At 39.9% G+C, this 24083-nt stretch overlaps 1 protein-coding gene across 1 annotated transcript in view; it reads right to left on the bottom strand.

Moving 5' to 3' along the window:
* SNX29 (sorting nexin 29) overlaps nucleotides 1–24083 on the bottom strand; it is a 412861-nt gene that overhangs the window by 67825 nt on the left and 320953 nt on the right. Inside the window, exon 19 of the mRNA XM_075285780.1 lies at nucleotides 21979–22119. Coding sequence (XP_075141881.1) covers nucleotides 21979–22119 — 141 coding nt within the window. The remainder of the gene's footprint in view (nucleotides 1–21978; nucleotides 22120–24083) is intronic.

The raw sequence follows: 24083 nt of genomic DNA, 5'->3' as shown, positions 1-24083 counted from the left end.
CCCAGGCATGTTATAGAGCAGGAGGAGTGGAGCAGATTGTAGTATAGCTTGAGGAGAAAACATTCAGTATAGTAGGACCACCAATTGGACGCAGAATGAGCAGAAATATTAATGGGTAAATGACTCTTATGAACCTTTTCCACAAAATCATATATCAATCCGCTCAAGCTTCTCCTGCTAACATGCTACCTGAAGACATCACTGCATGTTCATATAAAACATGCATACGTATATATATTTCCCAAAAAAAGTTTCTTGTCTTCAGGCCCTAATCCTTCCTCATCCCAACTACTGTAACTCACTAGTAACCGATATTCCCCTTCACATACTAACTCCACTTCAGTCCTGTTCTCAAACAGACCCAACATGTAGAACTGAATATACAATATCTTGTTAATATTAACATTTCTATTACTTATGAGAAAAGACAAAAATATTGGAAAATCACAGCTGATCAATGTCGGTTGTACAAGATGAGGGAGTAACATGTGATTTTCCATTTGTCGCTAGAAAGACTTATGTGGAATTGCTAATTGCAAACTGAAAATTGCCTCTTTATTGTCAATTTAATGCACTCAAAGGAAGCATCAACATGAAATGAAAAGCTAGTCATTTCTGTGCAATCTAAAGGCTTGAAAACATTACTATACAGTAGAATTCATGCATGACTATAGTGAAAACTTGTGTAGAGAGGAGACCTCAGATTGTCTAACTATGTGCAATTACATCCTATTATTTCAGATAGAGAGGCTGGAGCTACAAAGATACAAAATTTTCAGCAGAATTTATCAGCAATCTCTTCTTTTTTTCAGACCGGACACAAAAATATTGCACCAGCTTTACTAACCCAGTCTTATTTATACACAGTACAAACAAGGGCTGCAGAATCAAAGTTGTGAAGTTGGAGTCAGTATCAAAATTTTAAATATTTAGAAAAAAAAACAAAAGACAAAAAAAAACCATTTTGTGGTTTCGCTAATAACTATGTATAAAGATATAAATGGTCAGTACAGAGATCTGTGCCAGGATCTCTTCATATAATGACAAGGAGGCAACTTCTGTTTAGAAGAATGACGGTTTCTACACAGACAAAGAACACACTGTGAAGTTCGTTACTGTAAGAGTAATGGGACTATTTCTGCAGCAGGGTCATTGATCCAGGGGTTTATTCCAATGGTCAGATTTAGAGTCAGGAAGGAATCTTGCCTCTAAAATGAGGAAAAATTGGTTTTTACCTCATGGGGGTTATGCCTTCTTCTGAATCAACATCCTGGCTCCTGTTTGGCCACAGGAAAATGTCTAACTGTGCATCTGTTGGCTATTTTCCTGTAGCCTCTCCTGTTCGGCTTTTTGAAGAAGACGTGATGGGACAAGGAAGAAGAGGCAGAGGAGCCGAACAAGAAGGCAGCGGCACTGGATAGCTTTGTTGCAGAACTGGGGGCGCTGTTTGATCGCTGGGGACGCCCACAGTGCTTCGAGAAAAATAATTAGCATATGGACGAAAAGTGGGATATCTAAGAAACGGCGGCGCGGAGAAGACAAAACATATAGCAAATATCGTTTTGACCAGAGAGATACATGCCACAACATGCAACAGAAGTTATAGATTTCCTACATGGGTCCAATTTACCAAACCCTATGTCATGTAGTATATGAGCAGGGATGATAATATTATACAGATGTAACATTTTTTCCTAATCTGAATGTGTTTTGTCTTTTCATAGCTGCAGGTGCAGATTGTTGTTGTGCAGAATGTGTTTTTTATTGAGCAGACAATTCTTCTAACACCTAAACTGTGTTAATTAACAATTAATTACCGTAAGACTCTTATTCTACAATAGAATTGCTTGGAATGTGACCACATCACAATGTCCTTACATGTACCGTGCATATATTTATGCCAGGGAGTGAGGACTTTAGGACCTGAGAAAACCCAATGGCCACATCTCTGTGTATTATTTCTGTACTGTCACATCTATCAGAGAGGAGAAACAACAGTCGATGGGTAACCACAGTAATCACAAAGTGTGCCAGCCAAATCTAGGAGGAAGGTCCAGAGCCCAGGACCTCAGACTGCTGAAATTCAAACCAGTAGAACCAGGTTCTAGTGTAAGCTTCAGTCGTGCCGTGCAGGAAAGAAGTAAGATTCTACATACACAATCTCATTGACCTTTAAAATCCAGACTTTTCAATGTTCATTTGATTATCATTTTGAAAACCTTTTATCATTTTCATTCCACTTCACAATTATCTACTGCTTTGTGTTGGTCTATAACTTAAAATCTCAATAAAATACATTTAAAGAGGACCTTTCATGGATTTGGGCACATGCAGTGTTACAGTTAGGGCCAGAAATATTTGGACAGTGACACAATTTTCGCGAGTTGGGCTCTGCATGCCACCACATTGGTTTTGAAATGAAACCTCTACAACAGAATTCAAGTGCAGATTGTAACGTTTAATTTGAAGGGTTGAACAAAAATATCTGATAGAAAATGTAGGAATTGTACACATTTCTTTACAAACACTCCACATTTTAGGAGCTCAAAAGTAATTGGACAAATAAACATAACCCAAACAAAATATTTTTTTTTTCAATATTTTGTTGCGAATCCTTTGGAGGCAATCACTGCCTTAAGTCTGGAACCCATGGACATCACCAAACGCTGGGTTTCCTCCTTCTTAATGCTTTGCCAGGCCTTTACAGCCGCAGCCTTCAGGTCTTGCTTGTTTGTGGGTCTTTCCGCCTTAAGTCTGGATTTGAGCAAGTGAAATGCATGCTCAATTGGGTTAAGATCTGGTGATTGACTTGGCCATTGCAGAATGTTCCACTTTTTTGCACTCATGAACTCCTGGGTAGCTTTGGCTGTATGCTTGGGGTCATTGTCCATCTGTACTATGAAGCGCCGTCCGATCAACTTGGCAGCATTTGGCTGAATCTGGGCTGAAAGTATATCCCGGTACACTTCAGAATTCATCCGGCTACTCTTGTCTGCTGTTATGTCATCAATAAACACAAGTGACCCAGTGCCATTGAAAGCCATGCATGCCCATGCCATCACGTTGCCTCCGCCATGTTTTACAGAGGATGTGGTGTGCCTTGGATCATGTGCCGTTCCCTTTCTTCTCCATTCTGGCACAGGTTGATCTTTGTCTCATCTGTCCATAGAATACTTTTCCAGAACTGAGCTGGCTTCTTGAGGTGTTTTTCAGCAAATTTAACTCTGGCCTGTCTATTTTTGGAATTGATGAATGGTTTGCATCTAGATGTGAACCCTTTGTATTTACTTTCATGGAGTCTTCTCTTTAATGTTGACTTAGAGACAGATACACCTACTTCACTGAGAGTGTTCTGGACTTCAGTTGATGTTGTGAACGGGTTCTTCTTGACCAAAGAAAGTATGCGGCGATCATCCACCACTGTTGTCATCCGTGGACGCCCAGGCCTTTTTGAGTTCCCAAGCTCACCAGTCAATTCCTTTTTTCTTAGAATGTACCCGACTGTTGATTTTGCTACTCCAAGCATGTCTGCTATCTCTCTGATGGATTTTTTCTTTTTTTTCAGCCTCAGGATGTTCTGCTTCACCTCAATTGAGAGTTCCTTTGACCGCATGTTGTCTGGTCACAGCAACAGCTTCCAAATGCAAAACCACACACCTGGAATCAACCCCAGACCTTTTAACTACTTCATTGATTACAGGTTTACGAGGGAGACGCCTTCAGAGTTAATTGCAGCCCTTAGAGTCCATTGTCCAATTACTTTTGGTCCCTTGAAAAAGAGGAGGCTATGCATTACAGAGCTATAATTCCTAAACCCTTTCTCCGATTTGGATGTGGAAACTCTCAAAGTATTCTATAGCGCTGTACAGTACAGTGTGAGCGGGGAGTAACGTCTCCTCCCCCCACTCCTGATAGTGCTCGTCTATGGATGAGTACTGTGAGCAGAGGGAGGGGACGTTCCTCCCTGCTCACACTGTACAGCGCTATAGGCACTGCTGTGCAGAAGGACGTTCCTGACAGAGTGTCAGAAACGCCCTTCTGACTGTGAAGAGCTACAGTACTGGGACCGCTAGCTCTTCACCCGGGGCACAGATCGGGAAAGCTGAACTCAGCGCATTGTCGGCTTTCCAGCAGTATATAACACCGCATGTGCCCAAATCCATGAAAGGTCCTCTTTAAGTTTGTGGTTGCAAGGTGATAAGATGTGAAAATACTTTTGCAAGTCACTGTATGTGTTTTTTTTTTTTTTTTTAATGCATTTCTGGCCAGCTAAGAGCCGAATGAGTAACAGGGCTACAAGCAGTTTTATATGAGTTCCTGTCTGCTGGCTGTTATGTTTTTTTCTTGTTTGTCTAGAATAGATGGATGGAGAGCTTCAGCAGACCATGCACTTTGTGGCTAAGCTGGCATCAATTCTTTTTCTATGTTTACTGTTTTATATAATGTATCAGCATTGTATATTATTCCTGTACTACAACATCACTGTTCATGGTGTGCATTATTCTTGTGCTTATTATCTCTATCACATTGTTACAGCACTTAATAGTTAGCTATAGCATCACTATGGGGGAAAATCATGAAAATATTTTAAAAGGCTTTTCCCATGAACATAACCAGATTTAAAAGAGGTAATCTGATTTTCATGATATAATAAATGACCCTCACACATGCCAGATGACCCCCTAGCATTCACTTAAAGGGGTTGTCCCATCACAAGGATCCTATCTATACTGCTTGTTAATGTGGATGTAAGACTTTTCCTAAATACGCTGCTTCAGCAAAACTGCTTTGTTTGTCCACTATCTTACTTTATTAAATTCTTTGTGGCCACAGCCCTGACTTAGCTGCTCATGAGTCAAGTGATGTATCTGCTTCTCTCAGGGGGGAGGGAGGAGGGGCTAAGTGCAGGGAGCGAGCCTGTGTATCTAGCTATTCCTGTGTCTACACCACGTGACCTAGCTTCCTGCTGTCAGATAGGGGAGAGGAGCTGCTTTCATTTCTTCTGTTCTCCCAGTTATCACGCTAACTAATTCATTTGTGTTCATTATGGCAGAGACAGGCAGTCTCTGTATGTAACACAGAATGGAGTTGCTGCTGCCTGTACTTCATAGTCCAATATGGGTGGGCGGAGCTACATGTGAATTTGGGGGCGGAGCTAAACGGCAGGTTGCATGTGAAACCCCGCCCACCAAATGATGCAAGAAACCAGGAAGAAAGAAGATTTTACAGCAGTAAAGACTGATGAGTAAGTGAGGTGGGAATACCCCTTTAACTTTCTCGGTATGTAAAATGTGACTAGCAGTCAATCTCATCATTGTCCATTAGTATATATACAGTACTTACAAACAGCCACTTATCATCAGTATTACTACAGCATCATATCAAGTCATGTCTGGCATTGTATATACAGAATTACTACAGCATAATGTCATGTTGGTTAGCATATATACAGTATTACTACATGATTATCTCATCATGTCTGCCAGTCTACATACAGTATTATTACAGCATTATCTCATCATTCTGTCAGTGTATACACAGTATTTTTACAGGATTATCTCATCATGTTGGTCAGTGTATTAGATCATTATGTCATCATATCAGTCAGTGTATACACAGTATTACAACAACATTATCTCACCATGTTGGTCAGTGTATACACAGTATTACTAAGCTTTATCACATCATGATGTCTGCCAGGGTATATATACTGTATTACTACATCTGGAAATCAGAACTAAACCCTGGAGCAACATCCCAACACCAGAAATCTAGAAATAACTATAACCTGTTTATTTTTCTTTTTTGTTATTTTTCCTTGAGTGTAGCATTACAGGTTTTTGCACAGGGCTGAGGGACTTCAAGTAAAACCTCTGGTCAACGGGGTTATAACATTAAAGGGGTTATCCAGTTTCAGATCAATGTTGTTGTTTGTATAATAAAACGTTCTATAATTTTCCCAATATACTTTCTGTATCAATTTTTCACAGTTTTCTAAATCTCTGCTTGCTGTCATTCATTCTACTTACTCCCAGTCAGTAAAAAGCAGTCCATGGTAATGTTATATACGATCCATGGTCATGTGATAAACCAGCCGTGGTCATGTTATATATGATCCATGGTCATGTGATATACAGTCTGTGGTCATTTGATGAACACACAGGTGCACAGCTCGTTACCAGGCTTATGTCTGATTACTGTGCTGTGACTATGACAAGTTGTGCACCTGTTTGTACATCCATAGAACTGATTTTTATCCACTGGAAATAAACAGAGAATGACAGCAGGCAGCAATCTAGAAAGGTATGTTAAAAAATTGTACAACTATTCATTATACAAACCATAACAGTTGTCTCTCAATATTGGTCTGAAACTGGACAATCCCTTTAAGGACTGCTACAAGTATCACTCACAGACACATATGGGGATAGTGGGGTGGACTTGAAAATTACTAAACGCAATGATGTTACAGGAGCCTGAGAATAATGTGCAGGTGTACAGACACCTGGAGCACTGTTCTCTAATGAATAAAATCATAAAGGGATTTAATAGTCTATAGTTGCTTCTAAAATGCTTTGCTATGTTTTATAACCAAGCTATTAAAAGTATGGCCCTTCTGTGACCCAGCCACATTTCTAAGAGGCCATTTCCATCTTCCTGCCTTCTCAGAAATAAATTGCTTCTTCTAAAACAGGAAAGCACATTTTACAACATTGGATAACCTTGCCTTGTTTTGGAAGAAATGTATGTACTGCACAAAATGTTCTGATGACTACAAACAAGGAGACTGCTCAATACTGGGGTTGTTCACTTTAGATAACTCATTATTGTTACAATGGACACCATTAGCTGAACGCATGATTTTCTGGGACCCCTGTGATCAGCAGTGATCTGAAAGTAGGTGTTCAATTTCCTTACAGCTCCACCACAGGGGAAATGAAGAATTACAGTCTCTCCGTTGAATGCACCAACAGAAAGAATCCTACAAAGCAACGTAGCTGATCCCCATGATTGACGGAGGTTTTAAATGTCAGACCAACATCAATAACTCAAAAATGCCCTAAAGGGGTTTTTGACTTGTAGTTTTCTAAAGTAGAAAATCCCTTTAAATGATTTGCTTGCAGTGACCTTAATTGAATGAGGCTTATAAATAAATATTAAATGGCTTGTAATCACATTATTACTAGTGTAGTTTATGACTGAACTGAACAAGGAATATTATAGAAAAAAATAAAAAAAATAATAAAGATGTTGAAATATATGTGAGAAAGCATTTTATTGATTTGGTGGTGGGATTTCATTAAACTTGTTTTCAGCACAAAAACTATGTCTAGACAGCGGCAGAGATTTAGAGTTATCTTTTGGCTCACAGGCGGAATGCTGAAAAGTGCCACTTCTATATTGTTCTTAAGGTACTTCGGCGCGGCCATTCCGGACCCTCAATAATGTGCACAAAAGTAAGTCTGTAAATGACTAAACACTGTGATAGAAAATATAGAAAAAATGTGGGGAATTTATGAAGTCCGACCTTCTGTCCCGTCTGGCACGAGTTGCATCTGAATTATTAAGTGGCTCCAGTCTCTTCGCAAATCAGACACACTCTTGTGCCCCAGAATTAACCCTTTCCTGTCGCAGGCATTTTTTTGACTTTCGTTTTTGATTCCCCGCCTTCCAAAAGCCATAACTTTTTTATTTTTCCAATTACAGAGCCATATACTTAATTTTTCTGGGATACGTTGTACTTCGTAATGCTACAATTTACTATTCCATATGATGTACTGGGAAGCTGGAGTAAAATTCAGAATGGGGTGGAACTGGAGAAAAACTATGTTTGTGCGACTCTTACGGGCTCTGTTTTTATGGCCATAATGAGACCTGTTTTCTAAGAATCAGTATGATTAACAGGATACCAAATGTATATAGGTTTTTCTTTTTTTATGTTTTAACCCATTAAAAATAAACCCTCACAATTTTGCGAAAAACAGTAAAAACACAAACCCACAAACTTTCACATTTAGTAGGATAAAGCTGCATTAGGAGTCTTTTTTATGCGGGGCCAGATATACTTTTTTATCTTTGGAGAATGTCTAATATCATGATCACTTCTTACTCAAATTTTTATGAGGCAAAACAGTGAAAAAAAACCATGGCTCAATCCTTGATTTTACTTTCCTGCTACAGGATTCAACGTATGGGAAAAATATTTTTAAAAGTTTGTAGACCGAGCATTTTTAGACATAGGGATATCTAATGTACAGGAGTGGGAGGTTCTGATAATAGAGGATGTTAGTCTTCGGTCATTGAGTGACCGGAGAGCACAGGTTGGGCGATTGACAGAGATGAGGGAGGAAATGTAAGGAGGTGCCGCATTATGGAGAGCCTAGTGGGTGAGAGTGATAACTTTATATTTTATTCTATAATGAATAGGCAGCCAATGTAGCGACTGGCACAGACCAGAGGCATCGCTGTAGCGTCTAGACTGATAGATGAGCCTGGCCACTGCATTCAGAATAGATTGTAGAGGGGACAGTTTAGTAAGCGGAAGACCGATTAGTAAGGAGTTAAAGTAGGCAAGTTGAGAGCGAATCGTAAGGGTATTCAATGTTTCTGTGGTAAGGAAATGCTGGATTCTGTAGATGTTTTTGAGGTGGAAATGACAAGAGTGTGCCAGTACTTGGATATTGGAAGGGAGGGGGTGAAGGAAAGTTCTGGGTCAAACATAACCCCAAAGGAATGGACATACTCTCTAGGAGTACAGTGGTAAGGCCGGAGACCGAAAGAGATATATCAGGGTTAGGTCTGTTAGATGGAAAAAACAGCAGTAGTTCAAGTTTTTGAGAAATTAAGCTTCAAATAAAGGGAAGACATGATATTTGAGAAAGCAGAGAGACAGTCACTGGTGTTCTGTATTAGTGCAGGGGTGAAGTCATGGGATGAGGTATATAGTTGGGTGTCATCAGCATAAAGATGGTACTGTAAGCCAAATGTGATGATGGTTTGTCCTAAAGGGGCTGTGTAAAGAGAAAAGCAGGGGGCTTAGGACCAAGCCCTGAGGAACCCCAACAGCAAGGGAAAAGAAGAGACAGATGCCGCAAATGATACACTGAAAGTGCGGTCTGAGAGATAAGAGGAGAACCAAGAGAGTGTGGTGTCCGTGAGGCCGACAGAGTAAAGCATAGTGAGGAGGAGCTGGTGGTCAACTGTGTCAAATGCTGCAGAGAGATCCAGAAGAATAAGAAGAGAATAGTCACCATTAGAGTTACCCATGCAGGTCATTGGACACTTTTGTGAGAACCGTTTCAGTACAATGCAGAGTGCGGAAGCCAGATTGTAAGAAGTCAAGAAGAGAGTTAGCGGAAAGACAGCGGATTAAATGAGAATAGACCAAACATACCAATATTTTGGAGATGAAGGGAAAGTTAGAGACAGGTTGATAGTTAGCAACCCAGGAGTGGTCAAGGGATTTCTTCAGTAGCGGGGTTACAACAGCATGTTTGAAAGAAGAAGGAAAGATTCTAGAAGCGAGACAGAGGTTAAATACTTTAGTAAGGTAAGTATTGATGGTAGGCGACAGAGACTGAAGAAGTTTTGAGGGGAAAAGGTCACTACTACAGATAGGCGAGAGAGGAGTCGGGAGACTTCCCCTTCTGTAACTGGTACAAAAGATGAGAATGAACAAGATGAAGTGTGGTAGGTGAGGGGATCAATGCTGCCTGGGGATAGGGCAGTTATTTCCTAGCAAATGTTATCAATTGTGTCCTTGAAATAAGTGGCCAAGTTTTTTTGCGCAGAGGTCGGTGAATAGCATCTGCACCTTGGTTGTGAGTAAGAAGTGAAAAGTTTCCAAGAGACTTCTAGGATTACAGAAGATAGAAGAGATGAGAGCGTGAAATAGGCTTGTTTGGTGAAGGAGAGAGCTATAAGTTTTGAACATAAACTTGAAGTCAGTGAAGAGATGGAGGACATTGAGGATGGTAGAGGGTCTGAGAGGTACAGGGTGTTAATAGCAAGTAAATTCCTATATGTGTGGTGGGTTGGTATGACCTGTGAAAGAGATAGAGTACTGATTGTGAAAGACAGAAGGTTATGATCAGAGAGGGACCGAGAAGAGTTAGTAAAATTTAGAAACTGGAAAGATTCAGAGGAAGACGAGACCAATCATGTTGCCATCTTCATGTGTGGCAGAAGAGGAAAGTTGTGAAAGACCAAAAGAAGTGGTTATTGAGAGAAACTTTATACACAGGTGACACCTGCTGTAATGGTACAGCAAAGGGTTAACAGATATTAATAGACCAGTAGGAGCTTTCTGGTATGAGTATTATAAATTTGTTGGTCCCCTGTCTGTTCTTCGGCAGCATGTTATAGAGCAGGAAGAGATTAGCAAACTAACATGTTGTGTAACATGTCAAATAGTTATATTTTTTGTCTTCATATTTAGACACAGTCATCTAGTTATGGTGTTAGTTCTACATAGTGACCCCATGTGACAGCCCTCTATGTATAGCATACAACGACTGCTGTCAATCAATGAAAGGATCAAATTAGAACATATACAGTATATACTTGACCAAGTCCAGCATCTATGTGTAATGAGATATAAAGATGTCAGCTATCTTATGTGTGTCTTTCTGCATTTTATCATGGAGTTCAATGTATTAAGAGTATGCGGTGTGCTCCTCCTAGTGGTGCCAGCGGACAGCTAGAATTTTATTACAAATAGGACTGAAGGTAAGCAGTGAATTTGGAGCTCTGCATAAAAAAAATAAATATCTCCAGCCCCTATAAATCTATATTAATAACATAGTACACACTACTGGGCCGATTTAGATAACAAAATCTAGATATATTCACTTTAAACATAAAAGTATTCTAAAACTTTAGTATATAAGAAGTATTGTACTAGTGGTTTGACATTCTCATTATCTCACTGTCATGTAAAGTTCTTCCTTTATAACTAAAATACTGAATATCTGAATTTTTTGGACAGATAGTAAAATTACTAGCAAACTTCATCAGTGCAAGATATATTCTCTACATTAGTTGACATTTTTTTCAAGTCAAGCACTTTTACATGACAGTACAAAATCTTTAAAAAAATACATTTAATGCAATTGAACAGTGGTCGCTGTGGTTGCAGAAGTTGTATTATATTTATGAAGAGTCAAAAAAAGTTGTAATGGCCATTAAGAATATTGGAATGTGGCACTTAAAGTCAAGATTTTTTTTAATGGGTTTAAAATGAAGAATTTAGTGATTATGCTAAAATTGATAGGGAGAGCTATAAGCGCCACAAATATTTGGGATGAAGCTGCACAAACCTGCATTAGAGCTACCATGTCTCTCCAAATATAAGATAGGCTCTTATATTATTTTTTGCTCCGAAAGATAGGTTAGGGCTTATTTTTGGGGATGTCTTATTTTTTTTTTTTCCATGAACAGCAATAAACTCACCAGACCCTCTTACACCCAAAACTATTTAGAGTTGGCAAATGCTAATGGTGGATGGGCTCTCACACAGAGATCTGGGTCACTCCTGTCTCAGGCACCTTGTCATTGCAGTACCATTCCACTGCAGCCAAGCGTAGCAGTTGGCTCCCCCTGGTGACCGAAGGCAGCCACAACGTAGTCATGCCAGCGGGACTACCCAATCTGTGTGAGAAACCAACACTATCATAGTCAATCCTTATTGTTGTGGAGAACTCTCTCACTAGTACCATCTTGTGCAGATAGCTCCCTTATAGTCAATGTGTGATTCTCTTGTAGGGCTTATTTTCGGAGTAAGGCTTATATTTCAAGCATACTCCAAAACTCAAAAAAAAAAAAATCATGCTAGGGCTTATTTTTAAGGTAGGTCTTATTTTTGGAGAAACACGATACTTAGTAGACAAGGTAAAACCTGAAGAAAGCCCTGCAAACAGCTGATTGGTAGGGGTGCCATTAATGTTGTGATTCCAGATAAGCCCCTTAGGCTAAAGCCCCACGTTGCGGAAATACAGCTTTTTTTGTTGCAGATTTTGTTGCGTTTTTTTTTTTTTTTTTTTTAAAGCCAAAGCCAGGAGTGGATTGAGCAGAATGGAGATGTATAAGAACTTCCTATATATTTCCTATTCCTTTTGTAACCATTCTTGGCTTTGGCTTTAAAAAAATGGAGCAAAATCTGCAACAAAAAAAAAAAAAAGAAAAGATACATTTATCCAGGAAAGCCAAGTCCATGAAGTGAGGGAGAGAACCCATAAATTTACCAAAACAATATACATGGAGTTTGTTTAAAATCAATGTTTTCATATTGTAATATGACCAAAAAATGAAAAATTCAGGGATTTGGGTACACTTAAAATGTAACTTTTATTAATTATACACTAAGAGTCGCAAAATTGTTGTAATATATATATATATATATATATATATATATATATATATATATTGTAATATGACCCAAACAATCTGATATTGATGACCTTTGTGAACACCTAGGACCCCGCTGATCAGTTGTTTGAAGACACTGCGGCCTCTACAATGAATACTAAATTCACAGCCATTGCATAAGTGTTGTATTTAGTATTGTTGCTTAGCCCCATTCCCTTTAATAGGGCTGAGATGTAAACAGGTCATGTGATGAATAAACATGACACAAAGATTTGTCCTCAATATTTAACTCTAAGAAAATCCCTTTAAATGAACTCTGGATGTACAGCTGGCTGAAAGAACAGAAAAAGACACTTTTTTCAAGTTTTCCTCATTATCCTGAAATAAACGATTATTAATGAACATGAGCTATGCAGAATATCTTATGTAGTGAGAAAACCTTGTACTACTACAATGAAAGAGCTGTGATAGCTTTCAACCAGCAGTGGAGTAACATGAGGCCCCAAGGTGCCAATGGAAAATCTGTACTAGACCGCCAACTATTACGTATTTTTTAGGACTGGGCACGAGTACAACTACACCCTCTGCACCCCCTGAAGTTATGCCCTTGCCCAGCATCTCATCGTGGAATATAAAGTCTCCATATCTTGCACTGATAATGGCTAACAAGTCTGATACTGTACGCTTAAGTAAAAAGCTGTATCCAGGTAGTACACCAGTGATCCTAAATGCATCAATAACCACCAAGACATAACAGAACATTGTGTCCACCTGCTAAAAGGAGAATTTCCTTTCCATTGAATATAAATAATACTATAGATGTATTGAGTTGAACTCCTCTTGGCATCACCTGTGGGGTTTTTAAGCCTGGAATCAGCAGCGCTCGATAACCTTTTGGTTTTTTTTGCATTACCTCTACTACATGCATAACATATTTACTGAAGAAAAGTAAGGACTTCAGCACCCAAGCTCCATATCTACACAGAGTAATGGGTAAATACAGAGAGAGATCTACTTTTATGTTATTTCTAGGCTTCCTTTATACAAACTGAGCTCTTCTTGTAGCACATTATTTTAGAGATCAGTTACAAGGAATTCACACCAATATCTATTTTTTGTGACCTTGTGGTGCACTTGTATAGCAGCCATTCTGATAAGGAGATTTGCAGTGAAAGGCATGATCAAAGGCTGATCTCCGGGTAACACAGCCGCACATATTCCAGACTACCTGAAACTTCAAAAAATGTTTGTTTTTTTTATTCTGAGATTGCAGCTTATTCGAGTTCATTTGACCATGGCTGAGTAGCAGTACAAGGCACCGCCACAACCCTATGTGCCCTCTACCCTAATTGCGGAGTCCTCTTTACTGTTTACATAGGCTCCTTTGTTCTGTCGATCACTGGGTGCCAAATATTGATGTCCTATCCAAAGGATGGTTTGAAAAATCCATAGCAGATCTGCCTATGGCGTTATGTACTGTGTGAAGAGATGAATTTGTGAGGCATAGCGTTGTTTCTAAAATCCACAGCATAACTGTGCTTTCCTGAGTGCAGTTCTTCATTCCAGCCTATCTTAGCACCTTTATAAAGATGATCTCTCACCACCTCCACCAATACTTCTTTGTATCTTTCAAAAGTTGGCGGTTCAATGATTCCAGCTCAGTTTAATTTTTTTTTTTCTGGACCCCACCATTCCTGAGCAATCGCTTCAGTTATTTTTAGCACAATTATTCTCTCTGCTATCAGGTGGACCGTACATGTGTGTCTGCTTTAGCTATGACCCATCCACCACAGTCGGTAGCCAATTAGGACGACTGCTCAGGAATAGTAGAGTTTACAGAAATCTATGAACTGTACTGAACAGTGGAGTGGTGGAGGTGCTGAAAGGTCCCCTTTAAGAATGGTTAAACAGATTGTGCCATTATGGACACTTTTCCCCTATGAACTGGACAGGAAATAATTGTCCTACCAGGAGGACAAAGGACCAAAGGTCCCCCTAAAGCCTCCGTGTGAACGGAGTGGCAGTGCTTTTGTGTGCCCATTCACTCTTATAGGGCTCTGTCGAAGATAACATTCCTGGACCCCCGATAGAAGTGAATGAAATGCTGAACACACCAGCGCACTAGGTCTCAATTCACAAGAAGGGGGACTTGGGCCCCTAGTGATCAGATTCCTATTCCATGTCCTGTGGAAATCCATGGAACCATGGAAATCAACACGGATTATTCCATAGACACTTATTCTCTGCAGTTACTTCTGCTGATAACATTTTGAAGGGCAGGCTATGTTATTGTTCATAGTTAACCCAATAGCTGCTACATTCCTATATGAAAAGCACAATGAGATGCCCAAACAGCACTGATCTATTTACCCATGACCTTCTATGGTCTCCTGAGGTATCTGGTGCTAAAAATTTAGCAATAAATCCAAGCCCTGAAAGTTGTGTGATGGGATCTGCATGACTGGAGCTCAGACAGAAATTGAGATCTGGAGCTTTTTAACAACAAGTCAACTCAGTGATCTTTTTACTTAAAACAACCCAGAACAATGTTTGTAGTGTGGAAGAGCACATTATCTTGCGAAAAGAGGCCATTGCCATTAGGGAATACTGCCGGCATGAAAGAGTGCGCTTAGTCTGCAGCATAGTTTTGGTAAGAAGAATGTTTTAAAATAGCAAAAAAAATACTGAAGACACATACACAACCTCTTCTAAGTGAACAGGAAGTCAGTTTCTCCATTCACTCCTATGAGACTCACATCTTCAAGGCTCTTTTCACACAGCGGAAAATGAAGAGGAATTCTCTTCATTTTCTGCCGCCAGCATTTTCGCCACGGTCGAATCGTGACGGGATGCCGATGCAGTGCATAAATGGACTTCTGAATAAATGGACTTCTCGTCCACACATAAGAAGCTGTGTCAGTTGGAGAGTCTTCTTGCTGGTCACATGAAACCGTTTAGGACCATAAGGGAGTGGATAACTTAGGGTATGTTGAGATGGCGGAAAATGGTTTCTGCCGTGTAAACTTACACACGGCTAGCCGCGACTGGATGCCAATGCAATGCACGGCATTTAGTTATGGCATTCCACTCCTGATTAGGTCCGAATGAATGGGCCTAAACAGGAGTGTGTCTCGAGCTGCGAACACCGCGAATGCATGGCAAGATAGGGTACGTCGCTTCTTTTTACCGCTACTAGCTAGAGGAAAAAAAAAAGCGAGAGTCTCCCATTAGTCATTGGGAGCCGTTTTTGCAAGTGGATTTAGAGGCGGATTCCACGTCAAAATATGCCTGCAAAAAACTCTGTGTGAACATACACAAAGACAGCCACCAGTGAAATGAATAAATAAATAAATACGTAACTAAATGAATTGTATGCCACTCCAGTTGTTGAAGTCTGTAATGTGTACCTAATAAAGCTGAAGATTTTATACTTACCCAAGTGCTGGGTAAATCACCTTTTCAGAACAAAAATTAGCATCTGAGATGCAATGACTGTATTCTGACAGTGTATTCTTTGTGCCTATAGCTTTCTTAACTAGCCACTGCTTTCTAACCCCTGTTAGTAAGAAGTAACCCCTGCATCTGGGAACAACCCACAAGACCAACTACCAGTCTTCTACTTATCACGTGCAGATCCCTATGCTTGCCAATGTTGACTGCTGCCAATACCTCATTGCCAAGAGCTGACCGTTGCCTAGCTGCCTCATATATACATATATATGTACGGTCTCAAGATAATCAATGTTATTCATTTACACTGAAGATATATATATATATATATATATATATATATATATTCTGATAATTTGGTGTATATGAGAAAGTAGAATAGGCTTCATATGGTGGAAACCAAGTGTCACTCCTTAACTAACCCCACACAGTCGGGCTCCTGAGAGCAGGAACAAGCAGCGCTGTACAGTAAGTCAAGCAAACATTTCCCTGTTAATTGCACAGACATAAAAGTAATGGTAATGACAGGTCTTTTCCACACTGTAGGTGGCTGCAAATGTTTAGTGTACGAGAAAAACATTGATTTCTTTAATAATGTAAAAGACACGATCTGGAGGCAAACGCAACTCGCACTGCTGTGCAGCTGGTTAAGTGACAGATCACTAATATGATTTATATATTTCCTTCCTCATCCTCTGTGTTATTATAATGTTCGACAATCAATGGAAGTAATATTCTCTGTGCTTTACTCATACACTATATAATAGATTTTACTCTCTTACAAATTTAGATACAAATTCCTCATTTAAATGTTTTCCACAATTAAAAGGGGACCTTCACCACCTCCACCTCATTGCATCCTGTAACAAGTGCTGCTCCACTGATTCTGGGGCAGCCGAATTTTCTTCTCTAGCGCTCACTGGTCCCAAGACAATACTTCTGTTATTTGCAGTATTTCTATGTTTTCTACTGTCAGGTGGGCAGTACAGGGTTGAAGCAGACCGCCCCAAACTGCCCACCTGATAGCACAGAACAGAACAGTGCTAAAACTACTAAAAATTACTACTGTGGAGTGGTGGGGGCTGCAGGAAAAAAAAAAAAAACTGCGCCAGAAACAATGGCGCGGCATCTACTAAAGGATGCAATGAGGTAGAGGTAGTGAAAGGTCTTCTTTGACCCCCTAATAGTTACAACAAATTTGTATAAATCCTCCCAAGAATGTCACTTTGATTGTTGCAGATTTTAAATTTAATCGCTGAAATTAATATTACTGACACATAACTCCGATGCCCTATGTACATTTTAACCCTTTAGTGTTCTATCCTTCTCTGCATTCCCGCTTTCATAAGTATTTATAACTAGCTGGTACCCGCGACTTCGTGTGCGGTGATTGTGAAAGTGGGTAAACAGGCGCGGGTAAGGTTTTCGTACTGTGTATAAGGTATGGGATATGAAATGGAACTTTGTATCTTGCTTTTACTGTAATTCTGAGAATACGTGAGACTTTTGTGATGAATGTAATTTGAATTTCAGCTGCTATACGGTGTTGGTATAAACTGTACATAGTGTCTTTGAGACAGAGGTATTTCAAGTGAATATACTTCGATATACGACATTGTATGATTTGTTATTTTCCGCCAGTACATGTACATTTTGGGCACAGGATACTCTTGAGCAAGCCACATAAAGTCTGTCCCTGTGCATGACAGTTTAGTAACTCCATGCGCCTCTTATTAATAGCAGTTAACCCCATCATGTCCCTCACATTAACCCTTGTGTAAGAGTTACTGATATGTGAGAGACTTGGAGGTAATAATTAAGTATCTTCATTATTGAGGTCTTTTATTAGTACCTCCATATGTCTCACATATTAGTAACCTTTATATGGGGCACATAGGGGTTAATATGAGGGACATGATGGGGTTTATTCCTATTAATGTGAGGCACACAGGGGTTAATATGAGGGACATGATGGGGTTTATTCCTATTAATGTGAGGCACATGGAGTTACTAAGACTAAACTAATAACCCCAAATGCCTGACATTAATGAGAACAGTAATCCTATGTACCTGTGTGTTTTCCAGTTTCACTTTGCTAGCAGCTTCCTCTTCTCCTCGGGGAATGTTTGCAGGATGCAGACCACTATAGCAGGCACAGACATGAGCGATTAAGCTCCACCCCCTGGGTTTCCTGCACCCCTCTCAAAGGGGAGTGTCCTTATGCCTCAGCTCTAGCAGCCCACTGAAGAGACTCAGACTTCATTTAACTCTTGCAGGTCCTGTGCTGCTGGTGTGCCAGTGAAATATGGCAGGAGTGCCACTCTTGGCACGTGTGCCAGTGGTTGCTGACCTCTGCTGTAGAGGGTAATATGAATTTTGTGGCTTGCTATGGTCCAAAGTGTGTGAGATTGCAGAGATAGTGATGTGAGTTTGGGTTTTGTGGGGGTCCTGGGAAAAACGTATGTGCACTATTGTGACGAAAAGTAGCCTATTGCGCAATCGAGTGTAGTGACTATGTTTGTGGAAAATTTCAGCCAAATCGGTCGAGCGGGTTTTGCGTGATTGAGTAACAAACATCTAAACATCCAAACACACAAACCCACAAACATCCAAACTCACAAACTTTCACCTTTATAATATTAATAGGATTTGTAGCTTTGCTAGACCTTGTATTTTGTGAGTAGAGAAGACTTTTTTTCAGTTTTTGATACTTTTTCTTTTTGAGAGGTGAGATGAATGATTTTTTTTAAGGTTTATGGTGTCTATCATCCTATTAATATTATAAATGTGAAAGTTTGTGAGTTTGGATATTTGTGGGTTTGTGTGTTTGGATGTTTGTTCCTCAATCACGCAAAACCCGCTCGACCGATTTGGCTGAAATTTTCCACAAACATAGTCACTACACTCGATTGCGCAATAGGCTACTTTTCGTCACAATAGCGCACATACGTTTGTGCCAGGACCCCCACAAAACCCAAACTCACACCACCATCTCTGCAATCTCACACACTTTGGACCATAGCAAGCCACAAAATTCCTATTGCCCTCTACAGCCTCGCCCCTAACCCCACACAATCTCATATACATATACTTTACCACTTTGCCCCTCCCCATAACGATACTCCAGGAGGCGCTCTTTAACGCTCCGGAGCAGCCATGTTTGCCGACCCCCACCGCTCTGACAATCCGCGACACCTCCCACCCATGTCAATACCCCTAGGAAGTCTAATAAATGCAAAAAAAAAAGTTTTAAAAAAAGTAAAAAAAATATAAAAACAAATAAAAAGGATTAAAAATTCAAATCACCCCCCTTTCCCTAGAACACATATAAAAGTAGTTAAAAACTGTGAAACACATACATGTTAGGTATCCCTGTGTCTGAAATCGCCCGCTCTACAAAGCTATACAAATATTTTTCCTGTTCGGTAAACGCCGTAGCGGGAAAAATGGTCAAAAGTGCCAAACCGCCGTTTTTTCACTCTTTTGATTCTGATAAAAATTTGAATAAAAAGTGATCAAAGCAATAACATTTCCCGAAAATGGTAGAACTAAAAAGTACACCCGACCCCGCAAAAAAAGACGCCCTATACATCCCCGTACACGGACGTATAAAAAAGTTACGGCTGTCTGAATATGACGACTTTTCAAAAAAAAAAATGTTTTAACACAGTTTTGGATTTTTTAAGGGGTCAAAATGTAAATAAAACCATATAAATTTGGTATCCCTGGAATCGTAACGAAACACAGAATACAGGGGACAGGTCATTTTGGTTGCATAGTGAACACCGTAAAACCAAAGCCCCTAAGAAAGTCGCAGAAATGCATTTTTTTGTCAAATCCACCCCATTCAGAATTTTTTCCCTGCTTCCCAGTACATTATATAGAATAATTAATGGCGGCATCATGAAGAAAAATTTGTCCCAAGAAAAATTAAGACCTCATATGGCTCTGGGAGCGGAGAAATAAAAAAGTTATGAGGTTTAGAAGGAGGGGAGTCAAAAATGAAAAACCAAAATCAAAAAATGCCATCGACGGGAAGGGGTTAACTTCAAATACTTCTGTCCCAAAGTCACTATGTAAAGTTTCTCACAACACCGTATATATAGCAGCTCAAATACAAATTAACTTCAACACAAAAGTCTCACGTATTCTCTAAATTACAGCAAAAACAAGATACAAAGTTACATTTCATATCCCATACCTTATACACAGTACGAAAACCTTACCCGCGCCTCTATATACCCACTGCTACAATCACCGCAGACGAAGTCGCGGGTACCGGCTAGTCTACAATAAATTAATAAATAACATACTTATTTATTTTAGGGGTTGTTAAGGATGTGGTGACACCAATTTTTCCCCCTGTGAAACTACTTGACTGCCGCATATAGGGGGTTAAATGACAAGTATGCGTTCTGATTGTTAAAGGGGGGGGGGGGGGTGAAATCATGAACAAAAATCCATGGTACCCCCTCCGTTGTGGTCATCTGAAGTGACGGACAGGAATATAATAAAATAATTTTCTCCTCTCCACACTGTCAGCTGCTTGTGTTCTCCTGCACATTGGTTAAAGTGAAGTTACAGCTATACACAACTCCACTTTAACCAATGATATCTCAAAATCTAGGTGGCCTACAGACATAAGCTTGGTCTTATTTTAATATTCCGCTGAGTTAGAGCCATTTAAAGTGACTGTCATCTCTGCAGTCCAGGAAACCTGTAAAGCACTTTGCTCAAACCCCAAGCATGGTTTACTCAGAACTTGGGGGGGAGGGGGGGTAGTTAAAGGGGCTGTTCCATCACAGACAACCCTTTTATCATAAGAGTTGCAATGGGCTTCAGCTGATCATTCCTGGTCAAGTTCCCAATTTCTCATCTGCTAATTATTACTATAGTGGCCACTTGTGGGAAATGTAGTATTAATACAGTCATTCAAGTGAACAACCATCCATGTAAAATGTGGCTGAAAGTAGACCACCCCCAAAAGGGCATATGAAAAGTGATTGGTCAACTAAATGCTGAAACCCCCTCTGAGGTTGTAGTCCACTATTGTATTTTAGTTGTAGTTTTTACATGTAAGGTTTTGTTTGTTTTTTTGGCAAAAAAAAAAAAAAGTCTATATTCATCTTTTAAATACTCATGTATAATGGTTTTGAATCCAGTCTATGTTTATGGCCAAAAATAAAAATGATCAAAAGTAACAAATTGCAAAGGTAATGTAACCCAAAAGGCATTCGGGCAGGTCCCTACTTCAAAGTATATTTTTCATGGTGTTTTTCCATACTGGTTGATGGTTTTTACATACTTCTATCAGGAGAAGCAGCAGGCCACAGCTATGGACATAGTGTTTTTCAAGACTTTCATCCATGACATTGAGAAATTTTAAACAGTTTTTGATGCAAGTACCAGGTCTGGATCGTAAAGCAAAAAAAGGATAGAAAAAGGCAAAAATAAAAGGACAAATGATACCTCTCATCTTTTAAACTTCAAACCACATCTGATATTGGCTTCAAAAACTGCTTAAAAAGCAGAATGTAAAAACCCAGCCTAAAAGTGGTTAACAAAATTTAGATATATGCAAATTATAATATCTAAAGGCAAAGCATAGCAGGCGGACATATAAATCAATGTGTGAACTATGGTTAAAGGGAGTCATTACAGTGATAAACAACATTGAGTAATCCCATGACAGTGGTAAGAACAGCGCACCTAGAACCGGAGCCCCGCCCCCAGGACACCAACTGCCTCAATGGAATAGGATTTTAAAGTTGTTTTCTACAAATCTAAAAAATTGACAGACCTGAGAAAAGGTAGGTTGTTATCATTGTAATGTCTCACATGGCGGTGACAGTTGAATAAGGTTAGAGGAGGAGATAGACTCCCTTTAGGCTAAGGCCTCGTTGTGGAGAAACAGCTTTTTTTTGCTGCAGATTTTGTTGTGTTTTTTTGAGCCAAAGCCAGGATTGGATTGGACAAAAGGTAGAAGTATAAGTACTTTATACAGTATATATATATCTCCCAATTCTCTTGTAGCCAGTGTTGGCTTTGGCTCAAAAAAACGCAACAACATCTTCAACAAAAAAAAGCTGCACTTCCACAACGTGGGGCCTTAGTCTCAAAGGCCAAATGATACGCATTTTGTAATAATAAGTAAAGACATACCTTGTTCCCAATAGCTTTTTTCGGTGGAAAGTGAAAGTTTCTCACATGTGGATATTTGCTTTGCAACTTGTGATGTAAACCCCGGAACTCTGTGTATCTCCTATAAATATTCCATTCATCATCCTTAATTCTGACATAAACCTTAAAGAGACAAAAACAGGGTTGACTATTTTGTTCTATGAGTAATATCTTACAATGTGAATATATAGAGGGTTAACCATGAATACAAAAACATATTAAAACTTTTCAAAAACAAAACCTAAACAGAGGAGAAAATAGATTAGAGGATTGTAGACCAGCCAGCACCATACAATAGAACAGAGAAGTGCCGAATAGGTCCAGCAGAGGAGTAATTTGGAGGATTGTGAAGGATCTCACCTTACCAAGCCACTTGGCACACCTGTGATCACCTTTCTTATTTTCCACTCACGAACTGTGAGTGTGCCTGGGTTTATAGGATAATATGAAACAAGCTTTTATGCGTTCATTAACCCGAGTGGGTCGGTACTAGTCACCCTTTTCCAATGACATCCTTGACATGCTTAAAGGGATTCCATCATTAAAATGCTATTTTTTGTCCCCAACACAGAGGAATAGCCCTAAGAAAGGCTATTCTTCTCGTACATTTAGATGTCTTCTTCGCGCTGCCGTTCGGTAGAAATCCTGGTTTTCTTCGGTATGCAAATGAGTTCTATCGTAGCACTGGAGGCGGTCCCCAGCGCTCATAAAGTACTGGGGGCATCCCCAATGCTGCGAGAGAACTCTCCAGTGCCGCCTCTATCTTCGCCTGGAATGGCCTCTCCCTAAGTCTTCTTTCGGCGCTGGCCTCAAACTTCTAGGCATGCGCAGTCGGCTCTGCCGTCGAGCCTCGGGCAGAGCCCACTGCGCATGCTTGTGGTAATTTTCTTTCGGCTGCTTTCACAGTAAACTGGGGTAAGCGGCCACAAGAAAATGGCCGCGGGCATGTGCAGTCAGCTCTGCCCGAGGCCCGACGGCAGAGCCGACTGCGCATGCCTAAAAGATTGAAGCCAGCGTTGGAAGAAGATGTAGGGAAAGGCCGTTCCAGGCGAAGACAGAGGCAGTGCCGGAGAGTTTTCTCGCAGCATTGGGGACGCCCCCAGTACTGTTTGAGCACTGGGGACCGCCCCCAGTGCTGCGAGAGAACTCATTTGCATACAGAAGAAAACCATGATTTCTACCAAACGGTGGCGTGGAGAAGACATCTAAAGGTAGGAGTAGAATAGTCTTTCTTAAGGCTATTTCTATGTGTTAGGGAAAAAAAATGGCATTTTAATGATAGAATCCCTTTAATAAGTAGCCAACTAGGATATGTTGGTAAAGGAGAGGGGCTGTCAAAATGGGATATTAGGACAAGCCTCTTCATTTTTTTAATAAAGCTACATCATATTACATTAGTATCAGTAAGTGAAGTAAGACTGCCTCATATATAGCTAGTGAGGCTCTATTAGAAGCCATTATACTTGCAATTGAAATATGTTGCCAAGCTGTGATATCACAGTGTGCATAGACATGTTAAATAAGCAACACACCACATGGTCTTTATTGCTTTATATACGCTCCTATAGCCTGCAACTATAAAATTCTACTTATGGATAGATTTGATACAGCATCAGAAAAACGAAATAAAAGGGCAAAACTGCCCATGGGATTCTACAACCTGGTGCCTTTAGGAGCACTACAAGAGGTTTCTAATATAATACTGGTTACAGGGCACAGAGTGATCATTCTACTACCACTGTATGTAGCATTAGATTAAATTAGGTCAATGCAGACACCCATAACGCAACCATATTATACAGATCTTATTAGAGCCGCAAATACCATAGATCCCGATGATGCAGATAGTTCAAGACACTAGGCAGCCCACACTATAAATTGTATCCACCTAGTCCCTATTATTTGAAGAGCCATAGATATCTTTCTGCAACTGCTCCTTCAGAGTGGGCGCCTGAGAAGTTCCTAAGCAGCAGATGATATGGGGGATGCCTTGGAAAATGCTATAGTTTCTGCCTTCATCTAGAGGGTCCAGCATAAGGGATAGATGCATTATAAAAGAGGAGCTAAACAAATCTTTTGCCAGAAAC

The sequence above is a fragment of the Leptodactylus fuscus genome, chromosome 8 (assembly GCF_031893055.1).
Source record: "Leptodactylus fuscus isolate aLepFus1 chromosome 8, aLepFus1.hap2, whole genome shotgun sequence".
Taxonomy (NCBI): domain Eukaryota; kingdom Metazoa; phylum Chordata; class Amphibia; order Anura; family Leptodactylidae; genus Leptodactylus; species Leptodactylus fuscus.
This window is presented reverse-complemented; position numbering and strand designations above follow the sequence as displayed.